Here is an 18,910-nt window from a genome sequence, read left to right on the forward strand (position 1 = left end):
AGAGCGGCGAAAAGAGAAAGAGAGAGACGATAGTGAGTGATGGCTGTTAGATAGCTATGCATGACAAGCCTCATTCCAGCGAAGTTCTGACACATAGAGATAATGATTCACACACGTGCTGCACTTGCAAGCCCACACAGGGGCACACACACACACACACACACACACACACACAGATAAACGCACACACTTATAGGCCCCACAAAGCTGCCTTTGTCGACTGCTGGCAGCCGCTCGGTCACTGCTTACTGACTGTAAAAAAACACACGGCGCCTTGTGTTTATGTGTGTGTGTACACATATGTGTCATGCCTTTTAACCCTTTACAGCTCTTAGCGAGAGTTCTTAGTGCGTGCGTGACGATGATGCATCAGCGTTGACACAGTAAGCCTCCCATATAAGTCACTTCCTAGTGAGCTAATTCTGGATTTGAGGCTCATGCGTGTGCTTGTTTGCCAGCACTTTCGTCCACGTTTGGGTGTTTGTGACTGTGTGCGTGCATGTGTGTGTGTCAGGGAGGGGAGTGTGCGGTTACGTGCAGGTGTGTACCTTGGAGGTGATGGAAGGGAGATTCTCATTGATCCTTTAATATCTGGCCTGAGGGGAGGCACAGAACAGCAAAATACATGGGAAAAGAAAAAGTGCAGTTGAGAGCAATAAGGCCAAACAAGAAAGACAAAAAAAGAAGATAACAGGTGAAGAAGCAATAAAAGGCTGAGAGACTGTGGGCAGCAGACAATGGCCATGCAAAAAACAAAACAAACCAAAAAAACATAAGAGGCAAAGTTGGTGACAGAGACGGGGCAAACACAGACACAACAAGAGACCCTGGTTGGATTATGGGTAGTGTTTGTACCTGTGCTCATGTAAATCAGTCAATGTCGTAGGTCAGGGGCTGTTCTGGAGGGAAGACGAGCTTCGTGAGATAGTGTAATGAGAAGGAAAAATCAAAGAAGGAGGTGGGAAGAGAGAGATGAAAGCAAAACGGGAAACGATCGTAAATTTTCACCCGGACAGACAAATAAAAACTCTCATACATTGCCTCTCTCACTCCTTCCTTCTTCTTTTTTTTGCGACGAATGTGAGCCGGCCTTTGTTTTTCAGGGAACGCCCTGACCCCAAACTCCTCTCCCCTTGTGCCAATCACCCGAAACCATCCCTATAAAACTGAAACCATTGCAAACAAAAATCCCATATGCATTTCTTTATTCTCTTCTCCCAACGGGCTCCCAAATGACCAATAACACCGCGCTCTGTACAAAAGCTAGTATTTATTCTCTCTCAAGTTACAACACAGTATTTTCACACTGGAGAAAAATAAATAAACATCTTGTTCAATAAATAGTATAGATATGATCCATAACCTTTAGCCATATCATCTAAGGCACATTGCAAACACATAACATTTATTCTGGGGGAAAAAAAGCCATCTGTTAACCTCCACGTCTGCTTTTTTGGTATTTAGGAATGTAAAGTAAGTTTAAGGGGAAAAAAAGTTCATCATTTTGGCACTGAAAATGAGATTACAGAGCAGTTTTCCAACTTGCTTCACGATGTTGTCACTACAATCAGTCACCAGAAATCTGTAGCAAAAACACAACCAAGCCCATATCTCCAGTTCTGAAAAAAAAAATCCTGTATCTGTAGCTCAGATACTCAAAAAGTGGACCTATTATGCTCATTTAAAAGTACATATTTTATTTGGACTCTGCAGTTTGAAGCCAGCTGTTTTAGCTCCTTTCTTCTTTAAGCCCATTTTCTTCTGATTGGATGCCTTTTGCAAATGGAAGGTTTGAACAGAACAGGAATATCTGCCGTCAATGACATCACAGGAAAAAAATGTCTAAAACTGGACAGTAATGTGCAAAGGTTTTGAGCCGCCCCTCATTTCTTTATATACTTTTCTAGTTTGGTGTGACAGCCCTTGTTTTTCAACACAGCCTGAACTCTGTTGACAAGCTTTCTTGTCATTTCTTTAAGTTGTCTTTAGGAATAGTTCTCCAGGCTTCTTGAAGGACATTCATGATTGACTTTTGTTCTGTTCTCTGTCGAGATGATCCCACGCTGCTTCAGTAATGTTGAGGTCCAGACTCTGAGGAGGCCAATCCATGATAGTGTTTCACGTTGTGTTTTTTTTAGATGCAGCCCTCAGGTCCTGTGTTGGGTCTTTGCTTCATTTCATCTATTTCTTAAGGGCATGACTGTTTATCTTCTAGTTTTTAGCCTTTCCACCACTTCTTTTTTATCCTCCACTTCTTCAGCTTCCTCCAATGTGCAAAGGAAAAATCTGAAAGACCTTTAAAAAGCCAGGAAGCTTGAGACCACTATAAAAATCACAAAAGCTGCGTTCTTGGAAGCAAAATATAAAGAAGTAAGGGGTGGTGCAAGACTTTTGCACAGACATCCATGTATGAAAATAAATAAAATAAAATAAAGACAAGCATAATGGGTCCACTTTTAAGTCTTTTTCTGTTTGCGTTTGAGAAAGCACAATCAGTTGCTATAGCTATGGGACAAGACATTAGAAGCATAAATGAAAGTTGAGAACAGGGACAAAATGTTGACACTAAATTAAGTCTCGTTTGATATAAAATACATATACAAATTACAATTTGTGGCATTACATGGATGCTGAAGTTATGCAACATTTTATTCAAGACTTTGAGACCACGTGTAGGCTTTGCTGGTTTGCAACTTGGTGATTTTACATATTTACCTGGGCTTAAAAAAATAGACATTAAAAATGTGTATTCAAATGTGAGCCTTAGAGTTGCAGGTTAGTAGATTTCTTTACCCTGTTTTTATGCTTAAGAAAGCTGACTGAAGGCTGGCTCTAGAATCATATTATTGTACAAATCTGACAGTGGTTTAGATGTTCTCATCAAGCTTCCTGTAAGGAAGCAACACAGTATATTTTCCACTGCAGTGTAGTGTGGAAGTATTTCTTTGCTTTGTCTCAAATGTTATTAACATCTCTTGCTGTGAAGTGAAATATGTGAAGAGCTGAATTGACGGGATAAAAGTGAATGGTGTGTTAAGGCAGGAAACACCACAATAATTAGCGTGTGTGTGTGCGTATGTGTCCGGGCAGTATGTGTAGCGCTCTTGTAGGGTTACTGTAACTGACCAGTTGACTTGTGATTACGCAGCAGTACCGCTCTGCTGGTTATTTCCAGAGTCATCCCACTGACTCAGCTTCCTCTCCTTTTCTGCCTCTTTCTCTCCTCCTCTGCGCCCCCATCATCCCTCCGGCCATTTTTCCTCCCCTTTTGTCTTTTGCCCATTCAGAATTTTTCCCTTCTTCCTTTAGAGAAAATGAATGTTTGCTGATTCACACATCTGGGGGTCACTGAATCAGTTTTCACTCAATGGAGGCACTGTCTGTCTCACCGCCTGTCACTCAGTCTGCCCTCGTCTGCATGTGTGTGTCTAACCACCTACAGTGGTATTTCTGTTGATCTATGAGCCGTGAAGTCCGGTAACTCAGCCCAGCCTCAGTGTGTCTAACTCAATGAGCAGCTATGTGCATTAGGCGGGTGACAGTGCTGGTAATGTGTTGGCTTTGTGTGTCTTATATTCCATTAGCACTTCTGGTGACCTGCCAAACAGTCCTTCATTCACTTATTCCAGTACGGTATGAATGCATGTGTTTATGTGCTTTTGTCTGTTAAATCCGTCGGTTTGATTCCACTCAGATTTTGTGCAAATAATTCCCGATATACTGCACTTTTGTGTGTCTGTGTGTGTTTGTGAGCGTGCGTGTAAGTCTTATCAGTGCCTCAGCCTCGGAGCTTCTTCTTGAGGCAGTTAAAGTCCTTCGCCGATCGCCACAGCCAGCTCTGAAGCTCTCGCAGTATCCAGAAACCCTCCACCTTCCTGGTAAAGTCGTTCATTGTCGTCCGTGCCGGCAGCAGGGAAGATGAGGGGGAGGAAGAGGAGGCGGAGGTGTAGGAGGAGGTGAAGAGCGGATTCAAGGGAGGCGAGAGTAGGGAGGTGCCCCTTTGTAAAGATAGAGGGACAGGCTGGGGGAGGAGGGTGTGCTCCTTGCCTGCTCCGAATTGGTAGAGGAGGGAGAGTGTGGACAGAGGAGGTTCGAGAGTCGGGGAGAGGAGGGAGCGAGGAGACCGACGCTGCTTCAGATATCCACTGGAGGAAGAGGAGGTAGCATCTGCGTATGCTTGCTTGTCCTCCTCTTCCTCTGACCCTCTGCTCCCCTCTAGAATGAATCCATCCTCCGCTCTGAGCGTGTCTGGATGATGTGCGTTCAGATTGTAGCTGTATTGATGGTCGTTGGTTCCTTGTTGGTTTTCTGTTTGTTGTTGAAGAGATCCCAAGCCTTTTGTGTCCACATATGACACTTCAAACCCGGGTTCGAACTGCCTCTCCTGTTCCTCTCCATCCTCAGCTATACTTAACAGCCTTCTCCTCCTCACCCATCTCTCCTCTTCCTCCTTTCCTGCTGCGTTTTTTGCACTGGCTGCCCAATTTCCTCTCTCTGGCTCTTCCCTCTTCTCTCTTCTCCGTCTTTCTCCCCTTGCCCTCTCCCTCGATCCGCTACTCCTTCCTCTGGCTGCCTCTGCTCTCCTTGCCTCTTTTCCTCTTCTTTTTTCTGTCAGCTCCTTAGTGACACCATCTTCCTTAACTCCTCTGACTAACTTTGCCCCACTTCTTCTTTGGCCACTACGCTGACCAGACACCGATCTAGATCCGGCTCTCGATCTGTACAGGTTCTGGCTCATGAGCGGAGCTGGTCGGCCACCTCCTGTCCCTGTCTGCAAATACTGCAGCTCACCAGCGTTACCTCTCATGTTTGGAGTTTGTGTAGGATTTGTGTCACCGAGCGCGGTCATCAGTGCAGATATTGAACCCAGAAGTCCATCCAGACCCATGCAGAAGTGCAGGAGGGAGGTCTTGAGTGAGGGGCAGAGGGTTGAGCGGGCCAGCTCCCTGACAGCTCCTAGAAGGACAGAGTAGGCCTTTTGGTTCTGGGCCAGTCGTGCTTTGTTCTCCAGGCGGTGCCACTGGTCCACTCGAGTGGCAGCACTCGGCAGTGTCAGAGCTGTGCTGTTGGGCCGCGGAGGGGAGAAGTCTTTGTCATTAAATGGAGGGCCAAGATAGGTCAGCTGGAGGACAAATGAGAAGAGGAAAGGAGAAGATTTAGTATAGTTTATTACAAATTGGGCAATCATTCATCATAACAATTTCAATATCTTCACTGCTATAAAGCTAAACTTGTCAGGGTGAGAAAAAAAAGTCAAGAGCCACTCTATTTGAGTGCTTTAGGGGGCCTCCTTTTTAACTAAAAGGAAGGCGAATACCATGGTGCTACACAGAAAAACAGTGCACAGTTTATGCAAATACACTGTACAAAGGCTGAGCGGGAAAGTCACCCACTAAACTGTGAGGACTGACAATTGTTTTGCAGTTTGGCTTTGTTTTCTCCTCCAAATTAGTTTCCAAATAGTTCGGCTAACCGGAGGGTTTGAGTAAAAACCTGTCTGATCTGAAATAGCAGTTTCTGTTTCTTGTCTTGACAAAGTCCCAGATCTCAGCAAGTAACATGCAAAAAAACAACCAGCATGATTTTTTTTTTTTTTTGGTTGTGTTTCTTCAAATGTAGGAGGTTTTCTGCTAAATGGTTCTTCATGAGCCTGTTCGCATATGAGAGGCATCATCTGCGGCACATGTCCAGTGACAAGCAGACAAAGTTACAGCAGAATGACATATTCTACCAATGAATACAAAACTATAATATTAAAAGCACTGTAGAATTAAAAAGCACTGTTCTTAATACACTCTAGTGCTTCACGCATTAGGGTCGGAGAAGTGTGATATAATTGCAGCCCATTTAAAGCCAGAAAGGAAAGCTGGTAAAATTCACCCTATGCAAGTTAATAGACTTATCAGCATCACTGCCTCATTGTTTAATATAAATACCCAAACCTTTTTATAGTAACATCTTGCTTAAATTAAGGTGTTTCTACATAATGTAAGACAGTTTTTGACTTTCAGCTGCAGTCCTGTCAGCATTCAGGAGTCAGAAAACAAGTAAAGAAGTGTTTTTACAAATTCAAGAGTACTTCAATATGCAGAATTAAATTGGGGATTGAACCACTAAGCCTCCAATGAGTAGAAAACCCGTTCTGCCTCCTCAGCCACATCCGCCTGCACTACTATCTGCCTATAACATCCATCTATTCTCTTCTGCTGATGCTTTTCAGGGTCAGGGTGGTGGTTGGGGGGGGGGGCTGGTCCCAGCTACCATAGGGCGAGAGGAGGGGTACACCCTAGATAGATCACTTTACTTAGATCTTATTTTTGGATCTGATGCTGTTCATCAGGAATTACATCTATATAGACAGAAGTAGTGGGAAGTGCTTTCAGGACTGTTCTTTAGTTAGTCAAGATCATATTTAAAAAGCAGGGTATAGAGTTAGTATTAATAATGATGAATATGAAGGGGTCTCCATGATGTATAGAGTCCAACAGGGTTGCTTCAATCTCACCATATGACTAGTCACACAAACGTGCCATGTACCATGTACCATGAGAAGGTAAACAACTGAATGCAATAAAACATCCTTCAACTACATGAAGACAGAAGTAATTATGTTTGGCAATAAAAAAGAGGGAGATGCATTAAAGCTCCTTCATGCTCTGTTTTCTTGTCAGGTGTACTGCTGTAGTATATGTTAGACAGTCTTCAAAATGTAACAGAGATACACCAACAAGATCACACATAACTCCAGTTTCTTGTATCCTTGCACTGTTTGTCAATTAAATATAGAATTCACCTTAAGTCCCAATGTGTTGTCCAAAAAATATCACAAATATGTTTACTGAGCACAAGCCTGCACGGTCTCTCAAGTCTGCAGGGATTGGTCAACTCAAACCAAACATGGTGAAATGGCTTTTAGCCATCCTGCTGCCCACAGCTGGAATCAGCTCCCCACGGAGCTTAGATATACCCCAACTGTAGCCATTTTAAAACTAAACTCAAAATAAGCTACTGTTCCCAGTTCTCATTATCTGTTACGTTTATTATTTTTCTTATCTTTGGCCTGGCAGTGTTGGGAAAGTTACTTTGAAGTGGTTTACAAACCAAAAATTTAATTCACACAGGGAGCAGCTCAGCTAGCAAAATCGCCCGAGGGAGAAACTGGTAAAAAGAAAAAGCTACTTCATTAATTATTTTGCTGAGAGAAAGACATTATAATATATTACCAAAAAGCCACATGTCAGCTAAATGTCAATCAGTTTAATTTATTGCAAAGAGCTGTACTTGTTTACAAGTATAAGAAAAGAAATACTCCTTTATTCATGGGAAAGTGGAGAAATGCCATCTGTGGCTATCTATATAACATCCATCAGGCTTCCCTTTGGGAACTAGTCCTTGCCTTATACACTCTGTGGGCAAAAGCATTTAGCCACAGCTCTTAATCTTTGAATTGACGTGTTTTTAGTCCCATTACCACAGGTGACGTTACAGAGGGGGATGTCCAAGTGATGAGGCGGATCACATGTAAAAGTCACCAAAGCTCTGCTGAGTAAATAAATGCAGAGCTCTGAATCTCCTCTGACATTAAAATCAGTACAAAAATTGTGCACCTGGTGCTTCATGGCATCAGTTTCCATAGCCTGAGTTGCTTCTGTTGATGTAATGTGTAGTTGGCCCAGTGTTTTTGTCCATATTGAGGACTTTCTGGACTTTCTGGCCAAAAATTGTGTGTAGTTTCAGTTGTTAACTACACAAACGTCCACAGTGTGAATATGAACATTAACTGCAAGCAAGTTACTGCAAATGGCTAAAGTGCCTGTTTAATGACATGTAATTTCACCATAATTTCATAAGGAACCATAACAGATATGTGGCTCTTTATCTGCTAGATGTTCACTAACTATCTATCGTTTTCATTGTTGTGAAGGATCATATTCATCGTCACTGTTAAATACATTCTTATGATAAATAGTGCATTTGTGAGTTTTGAGCTGTTTTGCTTAAGCATTCTCATTTATTCCTGTGTATTTCATGCATATGCATTCCTATTTGAAAATTATTTACTTTTTTTCTCTGATGCAGACATTTTGGTAAAAGACTGAACATATCACAAAACTACTCACATATACGTCTTTGATCTCTTTCAGCTGATACTCCAGGTACTTGGTGAGCTCATAGGTGCTCTGTATTGAACTCCTCTCGCTGGCCAGGTTGTGGAGAGCATCCCCGGCGGTGGACATGGCAGCGGCCAATAGCAAGACGAGCTGGTGCTCGACTATGGAGAAACAAAGAAAACACTGTGAGATGTGTCTTTAATGACTTTCACGTCTTGGGTGTCCAAGCGTTAAATAGCTCACGCTGTAGAGGTATTTGCCGTAAAAACAGAGAGGTGAAATTTATTTTCTAAGACGTGTTGTCATTATTTAACTTGGATGATGAGTTTTTAAATGAATTTTGATGATAGGGAGCTCAACAAGCAAAAAAAAAAACAGAAAAAAAGAAAATCACCTCCAGCAACAGTTTCCTAGCTTTTCTCCGGTCGCATCACACTGTTTATAGGGATTTTTTTTACAATATTCCAGTTTATTCCTTTGTCTCTATGACGATGGCCTTGTCTGTTTACATTTTGCCAGGTCAGAGTCATCTGACACTGCCAATAAAGCTTTTTCCGTTTCCAATCTAATTTTAGAGGTTTCTGGCTGTCGGAGGTTTACTCTGGCTTCAAATAAAACCTTGTTTAATAGCTTCAGACAGTCAGACAAATGGCTCCTATGTTCAATGCAGCAGTCTGTCAGGACAGCAGTCGCCTGAACATGCACACACTCTCGCACACACGCGTTCATTCCTGACCGATAACCCCGAAAACAAAGGCATGTGGCTTTCTTTACAATCACAAACATTAATGTGTTTGTATGGGTTGTATGTTTGCTGTGGACTTCTTGTTTAGGTTTCAGAGTGTTTGTGTAGGTGTTTCATGTTACTGTGTGAGTGTTTGTGAGAATGTTTGTAGCCGTAATTATATATGTGGATTAAATTCGCATTGCTGAGAGTGTATACAATGATTGTGTGTGTGTGTGTGTGTGTGTGTGTGTGTGTGTGTGTGTGTGTGTGTGTGTGTGTGTGTGTGTGTGAGAGAGAGAGAGAGGGGGGGGGGCGGCAGTGTATTTGTAAGAGCGGAAACCTTTCAGTGCCCCTGTCTCTGGTTTCAAACTGAGAAAATTGGAAAATTGGAGCTGAAAGGTGATTTTCAACATTAAGGAACTTCATGTACGTCCACTTCTCTGCGTCCCATGCGCTCTCTCTCTGGACACTTTCACACTTTCTCCTTTGCTCGCTAACTCACTCTCTCAGCACTGCTTCAGCCTTTCATTGGAGCCCTGCAAACATTTCCTCTTTTCATTTCTGCTCTCCATCATCCTCTCCCCCCCCTCCATCCTCCTGACACCCGGACGGCAGGCCGTGATTCATGCTTGTAATTATGGGCAAACCGTGCTGCTGCTCAACAGGTGTGAAATATGCATTGCACAATGTGTGTGTGTGTGTTCATGTGTGCGTCCGCTTTCTCTCTTATGCTCAATCTCCTCTGTCTTAGACACACCTCAAGCCTCCTGTTGTTTGACGAGTGCAATCCCTTTCTGCTTCTAGATTAGTCACACTCTTCTCCAGCGTTCCTATCTTCCCTGTCATACCTTTATCCTCATTTTCTCCTCTCAGCGATCTTATCTCTCGCATGCCTTAGGTCGGAATAACAGCAGACAATTAACCCTGATTAGCTCGCCTGCTCCTCAATTTCCCTTTTCTCTCTCCCTTTGATATTTCACTACGGGGGCCCCACAGGACTAATATGAGACTTGAGAATTGAGGGAATTGCTTCAATACCCTGCAGAACATTTACCCCTAGCGTTCACTTGGGTATAAATAAAATAGAATAAATAAATAAATGATTTCGGTTTTAAATAGTCAACACCTTTTTTTCCTTCTCTGACTCACCATATTTGCCATATCAGTATGCACTCCCACACACGCTTGGGTTGAAACTGAGTGATATGCAAAAGCATCCCAGAAATAACTGCACTGAGGAAGAGATTTAGCTCTCTATAATAAGTAAGTGATTAGTTATGACTCACCCAAAAATCGGAAACAAAAACAAACCACTAGAATACAGCAACAAGTAGGATTAATTATGTTACTTAATTTGATTCATTTTTAAAAAAGCACTGTGACATGGCAACTGCTTCTACTATAGCCTCACTTAATAGCAGATGACAGACAGTTTCAAATTAAAACAGGATTAAAAATGTGTGTCATGCTTTGAGTGACAGGGCAAAATCTAAGCAAACAACGCCCTAACTGCTTGATTAAACAAGACTCTTTCACACCAGGTGACTCTTCCCCTACCCGTTGACCCCCAAGTTGCCGACTACATCAAGGCATTTTCCCAGACTATTTTCTGAGCCCATGGCAACTCCCACACACACCTTGAAGTTAGTCATCCAGGGCAACCCTTCTCAGCCAAGCCTCCTCCTCACTCCTCGTCACCTGTCAGAGGCACTAAGCATCTTTCAGCAACGGCTAAACATTTGGAGCTCATCAAGCAGCTGGCTCCTCCCACTGAACATCCCCCATTAGCATCAAAACACCCCGAAACCAACACAACATCGTTGACTCTTGAAGTAAACAAGCTTGAAGAAAACAAGGGCTCACAGTGTGCAGTGAGGGGTCATTTTCAAAGGGAATAAACAGGTACCGAAAAAAGGAGTCTGGGATGAAGGAGGAAAAATCTTCTTGGCAAAAATCAACCCAAACTGTTCCAAACCGTTTCCTTTTGTCTGCAGCCACATGCTTGGAGATGATTGCCAGACGTGAAAGGCTCTTGTTGTTTTGATTGAGCACTGACATGTCTTAAAGCGGCCTCTGCTGCCGCTAAAAACAACCGCTCTTTTGTACAAGTAAACTCAGATAACTCAAACCGAAAGCCATGTTGTCGTTATATAATATTAGATTGAGTAACGGCAGTATAGTCGGCATATAGCCTGACTTCAAGGCGAGCCCTGTAGGCTTGGGGCTGTGTCTGTGTACCTGGCAGTGGAAGCACACTCCGCAGGGCAGGGTTGAAACCAGAACATTCTCCATGGGAGGATTGCATTACAGCAACACAGGAGTTCCCTACAACGGCCGACCGTGACCTGCTTCCACGCAGTTGTTTGTGTGAGTCTACACACGTGTACCTATTAGAGTTACACATATGCACACATGGGGTGAGGTGGGTTGGGGGGGGGGGGGCTCCTTTATTTGCAACAGATCATATTTTTTATCTTCAGTTTGTTCGCCGGTGTAAAGTCAGTTCTGGCGCTCTGGAGTCTGGTTGCCATCTGCAGAGCAGAGCTGAACGTGAGGTTCTGGCAGCAGAGCTTGTGCGCTCCAGATAGTTCAGAATTAAACACCAACACGGGGTCAGGGTTCAGAGTTGAATGTTAGGGCGCAAGGATGTGTTCAAGGATAAAAGGACATTTGACATTTTACACTCCAGACGCTGTTTTGGTAAACCAGTGACCCAGTGTTTGTGGGTGTTGTGTCGCTTCCATCTGAGAGGACTGGTATTTCATCTTTCCCAGCATGCATCACCATTTGAGGTTTTAAACAAGCACTTAAACAGAATTTGGTATTGTGGGAAAACCATGTGCAAGAAAATCTCTCCGGTCTGGTCCAGGAAAAACTCACTCGGGTGCCAAAAAAGGTTGCCCTCCATCGCTCTAACCACTTGAAAGAGGTCTGAAACAGAGATGAAACCTAAGTACATGGAAGATGTTGTAAATCAGCTCTAGATTCATGATGTTTATTATTTCCTGTGTAATGCTGATTGGATAGGATCGGATGTTGTCATGTGCATACATACATATAAGTGCTGTGTGTACAGTACAAGATTTAACCTTTTGCAAACCCAAGCCATGTTTTCCTGAACCAAAATCCAGAGATGGATGCTAATTTCCTCACTCGTCACACATTATTTGTATCTAGTCGCTGTGAAGAATTCCTCTACTCCACCAGAGGACAATATCAAACATCACTAGGGACAGAAATAACTGATGTTTCCAGATATTTTCCACTTTGCTGCAATCCGTGATTGGAATATTGAGGTTATATTTCAGCTCCGTGACTGATTTTTAGTATGCTTTTTTTCTCTCCAGACTTTAAGAAAGATATCCCGATATAATCTGTTCAATATTTGCTAAAATGACCGGACTCACGTCATGATCAGACCAGGCAGCAGACCCTGCAAATACTATTCATGTGAGCCAATGATTGTGATTCTGAGTCAGAGATATCAGAAACTTTTGACAGCTCAAAAAAACAACAACAACATAGTCCGCTAACATCTGGGAACAATTGCTTAGATGTAATTCCTCCATTGGCAGGGACTTCTAAATAATCCTAATACGAACACTAATAGAATTAATTAAGCAAAAGTAAACTAAAATCATACTGTTTCCATTTGTTAGGACAGCACTACAAATAATAACACCACAAAAACATAATAAAATAACACTGCAAAAATGGAACAAATAGTAAAAGCTATTCTAGCCTTACCGACCTCTTCTATGCGCGCTTATACTAAAAGCCACATTCACCCATTCATACACTTTACTCTATTAACTTTAAGCACTTCGTCGAGCTCAAACACAGATGGATGCATCAAATTGGGGATGGGTATCTTTCCCAAGAAACGTTTCTTTCCCTTCTTATTAGGACGACCGGCTCTACCTCCTGAGCCGCAGCCGCCCCCAGCGTTTCCTGTCCATCCCAGCCTGCCGACATTATATGAATGCAGAACAAATTCAAGCTCCAGCTCAGTCTTACAGCCCTCATCAGACACTGTGAGCGTGGGCGTCACTGCCAACATCAACAAGTTCACAAATTATCGATATGTGCTCACTGAAATCCACATCCTGGAGCCACTAAATGAAAAACGGATCCTCTGCCTTGTCTTGTACGCTTGTTGTCTTCCAGCTAACGTGGCAGAGGCTGAGCTGGAGCCTCAATGTGGCTCTGATGACAGAAAGGAAGCATCCGAGCCAAAAATCAGAGAGCTGTTTGCTTTTTCCATTGTTTTAAACTATTCGGCTGCACTGTACCTGGTGGCAATTTTGTCCTCAGCCACACATATACAAAAAAAACATAAACACACCAGTGGATGCCAGGGGGAAAGCCATGCATCGCCTTACTGATATAAAGGATGGGGGGAACACAGGCCAGATGGACAGAAGGTTGACATTCTGGGGTCGGGGTCAGTTTTGTCTATCTGTGTACAGTTAAAGGCCAGATTTATGTGCAGTCTGTACTCAATCAAATGTGCATTCCTTCACTAACTCAACACACACACATGTATAAAGACTGCACACTGGAGTGTAGATCCGTGCATGCACAGGCGTTATACAGAGAAATACATATAAACAAACCTTTTCATAGTCAAGCACACACACACATGTGCAAACTTTTCCCATCCCTTCCCTCATGAGATTCCTTCCTCTGGAGTTTGTTCATGGTGAATTTCAAATTGATCCTCTTGGCACTGGACACACTCTGGGGTTGCCAAACAACATCAATGACCCCCAAAACAAAGGCAAAAGAAAACACACATTAAAAAAATCCAATAAAAATCATGTTCATGCCCAGAATCTCTCTTTGCAACCATTTCTCGCAATTTGTAAACTCAACATCTTCTGCTCGGCTGCGCTTCTCGCCTCATTGTCTGTCTCCTTCTTCTCCTTATAAGCCAATCTACCCCCTCCTATTTTTTTTATATCACTGGATTCCAGTGGCTCCATGCTTTATCGCCATGTTTGGTTTCAATTTCTTTGTCGCTTCATCTCCACCACTCTCTCCTTAAATCTCTCTGAAACATCAAACTTCCATTTTAAAGTCTCCTTCCTTTCTATCCCTAATTACCTTTCCCTTCTCTTCCTTTCACTAATTGGCTCCACTCGTTCCCTCCATCAACATCTCTCATTCCCTCCCTCTTTTTTTGTCAGACCTTCAGTTTTTAATTTACTTCGAACCCCCACCCCTTGCCATCCCCAAACTCACAGATTTTGCTTAGAAAAACACCCTGTAAACAGAATCAGACGAGAATCCGCTGCCGAATCGAGACTCCCCTGCTCCTCTACGGCCTTGATGGAAAGCCGAAGAGCAGAGGTGGGAAATACGGAGCTGTTTATCGAAATACGAGGTAGCACTGAAGAGTATAAAAGGATTGGGAATACAAAGGAAAAAATGCTAAATATTCTCTACTTCCAGCTTCTTAAATTCTTCAGCTTCACCGCTTTTTATCATCTCACAGGAGAGGGAAAATAATAGCGGCAAAACAAGGGATTTACAGTCCTTACCTTCGTCTTTCGGAAGATAACTAACAGATTAAAAGGCACAACTGTCGATAACAGACCTCCTGAAAGTGCCTCTATACACTTTCTATACCCTTAAGGTCAGCTTAGGGTCAACCTTTTAATTTATCCATTCGACAACTGTCCCTATATATTATCTTTTAGATTCATACACCGATTCTCTTTAAAGAAACACCCATGTGCTGGTGGAATACGGGTCCTTATCATTATCGCTTGTGCTCTGAGCAGTTTGACTCTTGTATCATCTGGGTTTGTGTGTCTGTGTGTATGCGCCTGTGTAAATTCACCAATTTACGCCACTTTGTCAAGAACCTTTTACTCAGTTATATGCATTCTTCGGCTTCCCTTGCGCATTACTCACTCCAGCTGAAGTGTTTATGCGTTTCTCTTATACGACGCATTGTTAAATAGTCGCTCAATGTGACAAAAACCTAAAAGAACCGCTGTAACTTTAAAATACTGGCTACACATACACTAAAACTTGGCGATTGGTTACTTTAATAGGATATAAAAGACAGATTTTTTTTGTTTGTTTGTTTTACTGCAATTTTTTTTTTCTGGAAGTGAGGAAGATATTTTGGAGCCTTGAAGGATAGACGGAGGGAAAGAAGAGGAGGAAGAGGAAAAGGGGTCGGTGGAGGGGAGCACGAGGGAGCCGGTGAGGGAGAGTTTTGTGAAGCGAGGGGCCATGTTAATTTGGGAAAAATGTAAACAGCATGTGTAACTGTTCAAAGCGTGACCGACTCATTTTATATCAGTCCCCCCCTGCTCTCTCCGCTCTCTTTCCCTCTGGGTGCTGCTAACTTCTGTCAATCTGCACTGCATTAACCCCTCTACCGCCAGTTCCTCCTTCTCCCTCTCTCCTTCTCTATTTACTTTTATCTGTCTCTCTCCCCCTCCACACACATCTTCCTGACGTTCACGTATACCGTGAAGAATTGGGGATGGCGCTGCAGCGAATAAAAAGATGTGAAAGGCTCACTTTATCCTGTTTTCCACCTCCTCTTCTCTCTCTCCATTTATCCCTACCTCTCTTTCTTTTCACCCTGACTTTGTTTTGTCCTTTTTAACCAGCATTTTGGAGTTAATGGGTCCAGCACATACTAAAGCTTTTATCTGAAACACACTGACACTAATTCAAGCCTTGGGGCAATAAAAGTCTTTGTCTGCGTGTGTGTACGCAAAAGTCAGACAGTGATGAGGAAAAGCGTGTATCTGTGCATCTGTGACAAGATAAATTCAAAGTGTGTGTGTGTGTGTGTGTGTGTGTGTGTGTGTGTGTGTGTGTGTGTGTGTGTGTGTGTGAGACAAAGACAGCCGAGCTTTCTGTGTATTTATTTGCTCCAAGTATCGGTTTGTTCTGTAGTCAGCTTTCTGTTTATTGTCCTTCTAAAGTTACACTATACCTGACGTGAGACTCAAGACGGGACAGAGAGCATCATTTCGTCATGGGCCATCCTTCAGTAGCTGCTTATCTTTCCTTCTTCTTTCACTTCTCCTCTTCCCTTCGTCTCCTAGACATGGAGCAGCAGCCGCACCAGTGGTCCCAGGGGAAAAGTGTGTGTGTGTGTGTGTGTGTGTGTGTGTGTGTGTGTGTGTGTGTGTGTGTGTGTGTGTGTGTGTGTGTGTGTGTGTGTGTGTGTGTGACTAACGTGAATCATGTACTTTGTCATATCAGTGACAGTTAACTAGACAGGAGCTTTAGCTGCATCTGACCCCCTCAACCCGAGTCATTTTTTTCCCTTTTACTGTGAATAAGACCCCTCCCCATCCATCTTTCGCTCTCACAGACATTTTTCAGCCTTTCTCGCTCTTTTTTTCCTTCTCTCTTCCTGCCATCCCTCTCACATGGATATTTAACACCAAATTACCCTATAATTACATTTCCTATATTTTCGCTCCATTCATATTTCCATCCTTTTTTTTTTTTTTACTGTGTTTGTTTGTTTTTTTCTGATAACCCTCAGAGAATTGGATGATGGACCACTAAACCCACGTGTGCTCCTTCACCAGTAATTTCCAAATGTGAAGAGATGACTCACAACAACCTTTAAATTCATTTTATATTTAAAATAACAACAAGAAAAATAAATATTAAAAAATTAAATTATGTGATTTCTTTCCAGTATTATAAAAAAAAACTGTTTTGATATTTGGGATAATTTGATGTTTGGTTTTAAGTGGAAGAAACGTGCGCATGTTAAACCCTTAGGCTACACAGGAAAGGATCATATTTGCGGGGATTACGCACTAAAATATCCAAACTCGGCGCTTTTGCCACAACTTTTAATCATGATTGAAGATGCAAGGCAAAACAAATTATTAAATAATAAAGCAAACGTTTAAGTGTAAAAGAAAGAAATGTTTTAAAAAAAAGGAAATTCCACTTAATTCCACTGTAATTTTACTCTGTCTGGCAACAAAGTTTTTCTTTTTCCCATCATCCCTCCATAAAAGGTTTTAGATTCATGGTCTTACCTCCGCAGAATCTCCTCATTTTCCTCAAATCCTTTTATCCACGTCGGTGCGCTCTCAGAAGTTCATCCACTAAGCGCAGAAAGAACCCGATAATGATCTCCTCTCTCCTCTTGGAGATTAAACAGAACCGCAAACCTTTTTCTTATTTTTCGTCTAATCGGCTCAATAAAATCTGCTCAGGAGAAGATAAAGTGAAACACAGGTGATGCCGATCCAGTCATTTAAAGTGAAATATTTGTTACATTCAGTTGAAATATTAACGATCCGCTGACTATGGTGCGTGTGGTCTGTGCGACAGACTGAATGACGGCGGAGCCTTTTTGTACCTCCTCCTCCTCTTTTTCTACCCTTTCCACTTATTTCCTCCCCTCCTTCACATCCCTGTCTCTTCTTCTCCTTCTTCTTCTTTCGTTATCCGCCTCCTCCTCTTCAGTAAATGGTGGTGATTCACCGGGTTGACGCATCACGGCTCAACTTGACAGAGCCGCTGAACCACGAGACTTGTCACAACTCATTTCTTCCTCTCTCTCCTCTCGTCATCCTCGGGAACCCGATGTAAGCGCGGCCGTTTGATCTTAAATCTGCTTCCTTTTAACAAGGTGCGAGTCCGATTTGATCCTTTCAGCTGGGGCCAGCGTGACCTTCAAATCGTCCGGGAAATACGGAACGAATTAGATGTTTTCTCTCTTTTTCCCTTTTATTACAATAATAATTATCATTATTCATTTAACTAAGCATTTACGCTTCCACTTGGAGTAAAAAATAAATTACCAAACAGTCGAAATGTTTTTTTTCTCTTTTGTCCTCTTTACGCAGAGACCAAATTAGTTTAAAAATGTACATTAAATCTATTCGTTTAAAGTAGGCCTAATAATATTGCACAAAAATCTCAAATAAAGTGAAATAACATAACAAAAAAATTCAAGGCTGTATTTTAATTAAACTGGGGCGCAAATAATAAAGGAAATAATTGCGTCTAAAAACATTACGCCTGTTTTGTTTTTTTTCCTTTCTGTTTCTTTGCGGGAGAATGAAGGCAAGTGTTTGCTTGCTTGTCCCGCGCTTCTTTTCTTCTCCCTCCATTCCTCAGCTCTTAGTTTTTTATTGACAGTGAGATTATTCTGGATCTTCTTCTCTCACCTCCAGCTGTCACTCAGCGTGCCAGCCAGAACATCAGCCCGTGGCATGCAGCACCGTATCGCGCCCCGAAGCACCGCTGCTGATACTCTTATTTGTCCCGGATCCAAGTAAAATTCTTTCGTAATCGCTGAGATATTTCAAAATCCGTCAGGCCCACCGGTTCATGTGGTTGAATAAAGTAGTCTAGTTATACGGACTGACAGTGTATCCTCAAGGCTGGATTAAGGTGGAGGAGACGGAGGAGGGGGTCCTCAAGGACTTTGCCAAAAGCTTCGGCGGTTTGTTTCAGCCTCGTGTGCTGATGTAGGGAGAGAGAGAGAGTGTGTGTGTGTGTGAGAATGTGAAAATGCACTTTTAAACTCACCTCAAACGATAAGGGCCTTAAATGCGCCCCGATTTAATTCAGGCCTGCCGAGGCCCTGTTTTGAAGGGGAAGAGGGTTCATTTATTTGGCCGATTTCTGTTTGGTTGCCTTATGTTGCATTTTCTTAAATTGATTTAAAACGAAATAAAGGCCAAACTGTGCCTTTTGCCTTAAGGTTTTCAATAAGGTTTGTTGGACCATGCGTACTAGCCTATTTGATCCGGGGCCTTCCTATCTCTGTCCATATGTCGTATTATAAGAGTCTAAATAACTATTTAGAATGATGCAATATTCCTATTTGACTCTTTTTTGTAATTTATTAAAAAATAAACCCATCAGTATTGTTATAGTTTGTGTTTAATACTATGTTATTAAACCTTTTGGCACTAAGTAAAGGCTGCCATACTAGCTTCATTACCTGTGCTCTGTGCCACCCAGTGGTGATGAGCGGTTACTGCAACGCATTCTGTCCTGCGCAGACTCCGTAACAAAATGTTTTTGGGCTTTTTTGTTTTATTGTCCAAGTTTCACA

At 42.5% G+C, this 18,910-nt stretch overlaps 1 protein-coding gene across 4 annotated transcripts; it reads right to left on the bottom strand.

The window, feature by feature from the left end:
* Positions 1 to 1,250: 1,250 nt before the first annotated feature.
* On the bottom strand, positions 1,251 to 18,850 carry clcf1 (cardiotrophin-like cytokine factor 1). 4 transcript variants are annotated; one of them, XM_082553351.1, is made up of 4 exons: positions 16,875 to 18,850; positions 13,455 to 13,578; positions 8,121 to 8,272; positions 1,251 to 5,122 (listed from the first exon to the last, which is right to left on the bottom strand). In XM_082553351.1, the coding sequence occupies exons 3-4, from the start codon at positions 8,235 to 8,237 to the stop codon at positions 3,779 to 3,781; spliced, it is 1,461 nt and encodes a 486-aa protein (XP_082409477.1). In that variant the 5' UTR covers positions 8,238 to 8,272; positions 13,455 to 13,578; positions 16,875 to 18,850; the 3' UTR covers positions 1,251 to 3,778. The 4 variants fall into 4 exon arrangements, with proteins under 4 accessions (XP_082409477.1, XP_082409478.1, XP_082409475.1 ...); XM_082553352.1 differs by lacking the exon at positions 16,875 to 18,850 and adding an exon at positions 15,803 to 16,861; XM_082553349.1 differs by lacking the exon at positions 13,455 to 13,578.
* Positions 18,851 to 18,910: the final 60 nt, after the last annotated feature.

Source organism: Aulonocara stuartgranti (assembly GCF_965226115.1).
Source record: "Aulonocara stuartgranti genome assembly, chromosome: 2".
In the NCBI taxonomy this organism is placed as follows: domain Eukaryota; kingdom Metazoa; phylum Chordata; class Actinopteri; order Cichliformes; family Cichlidae; genus Aulonocara; species Aulonocara stuartgranti.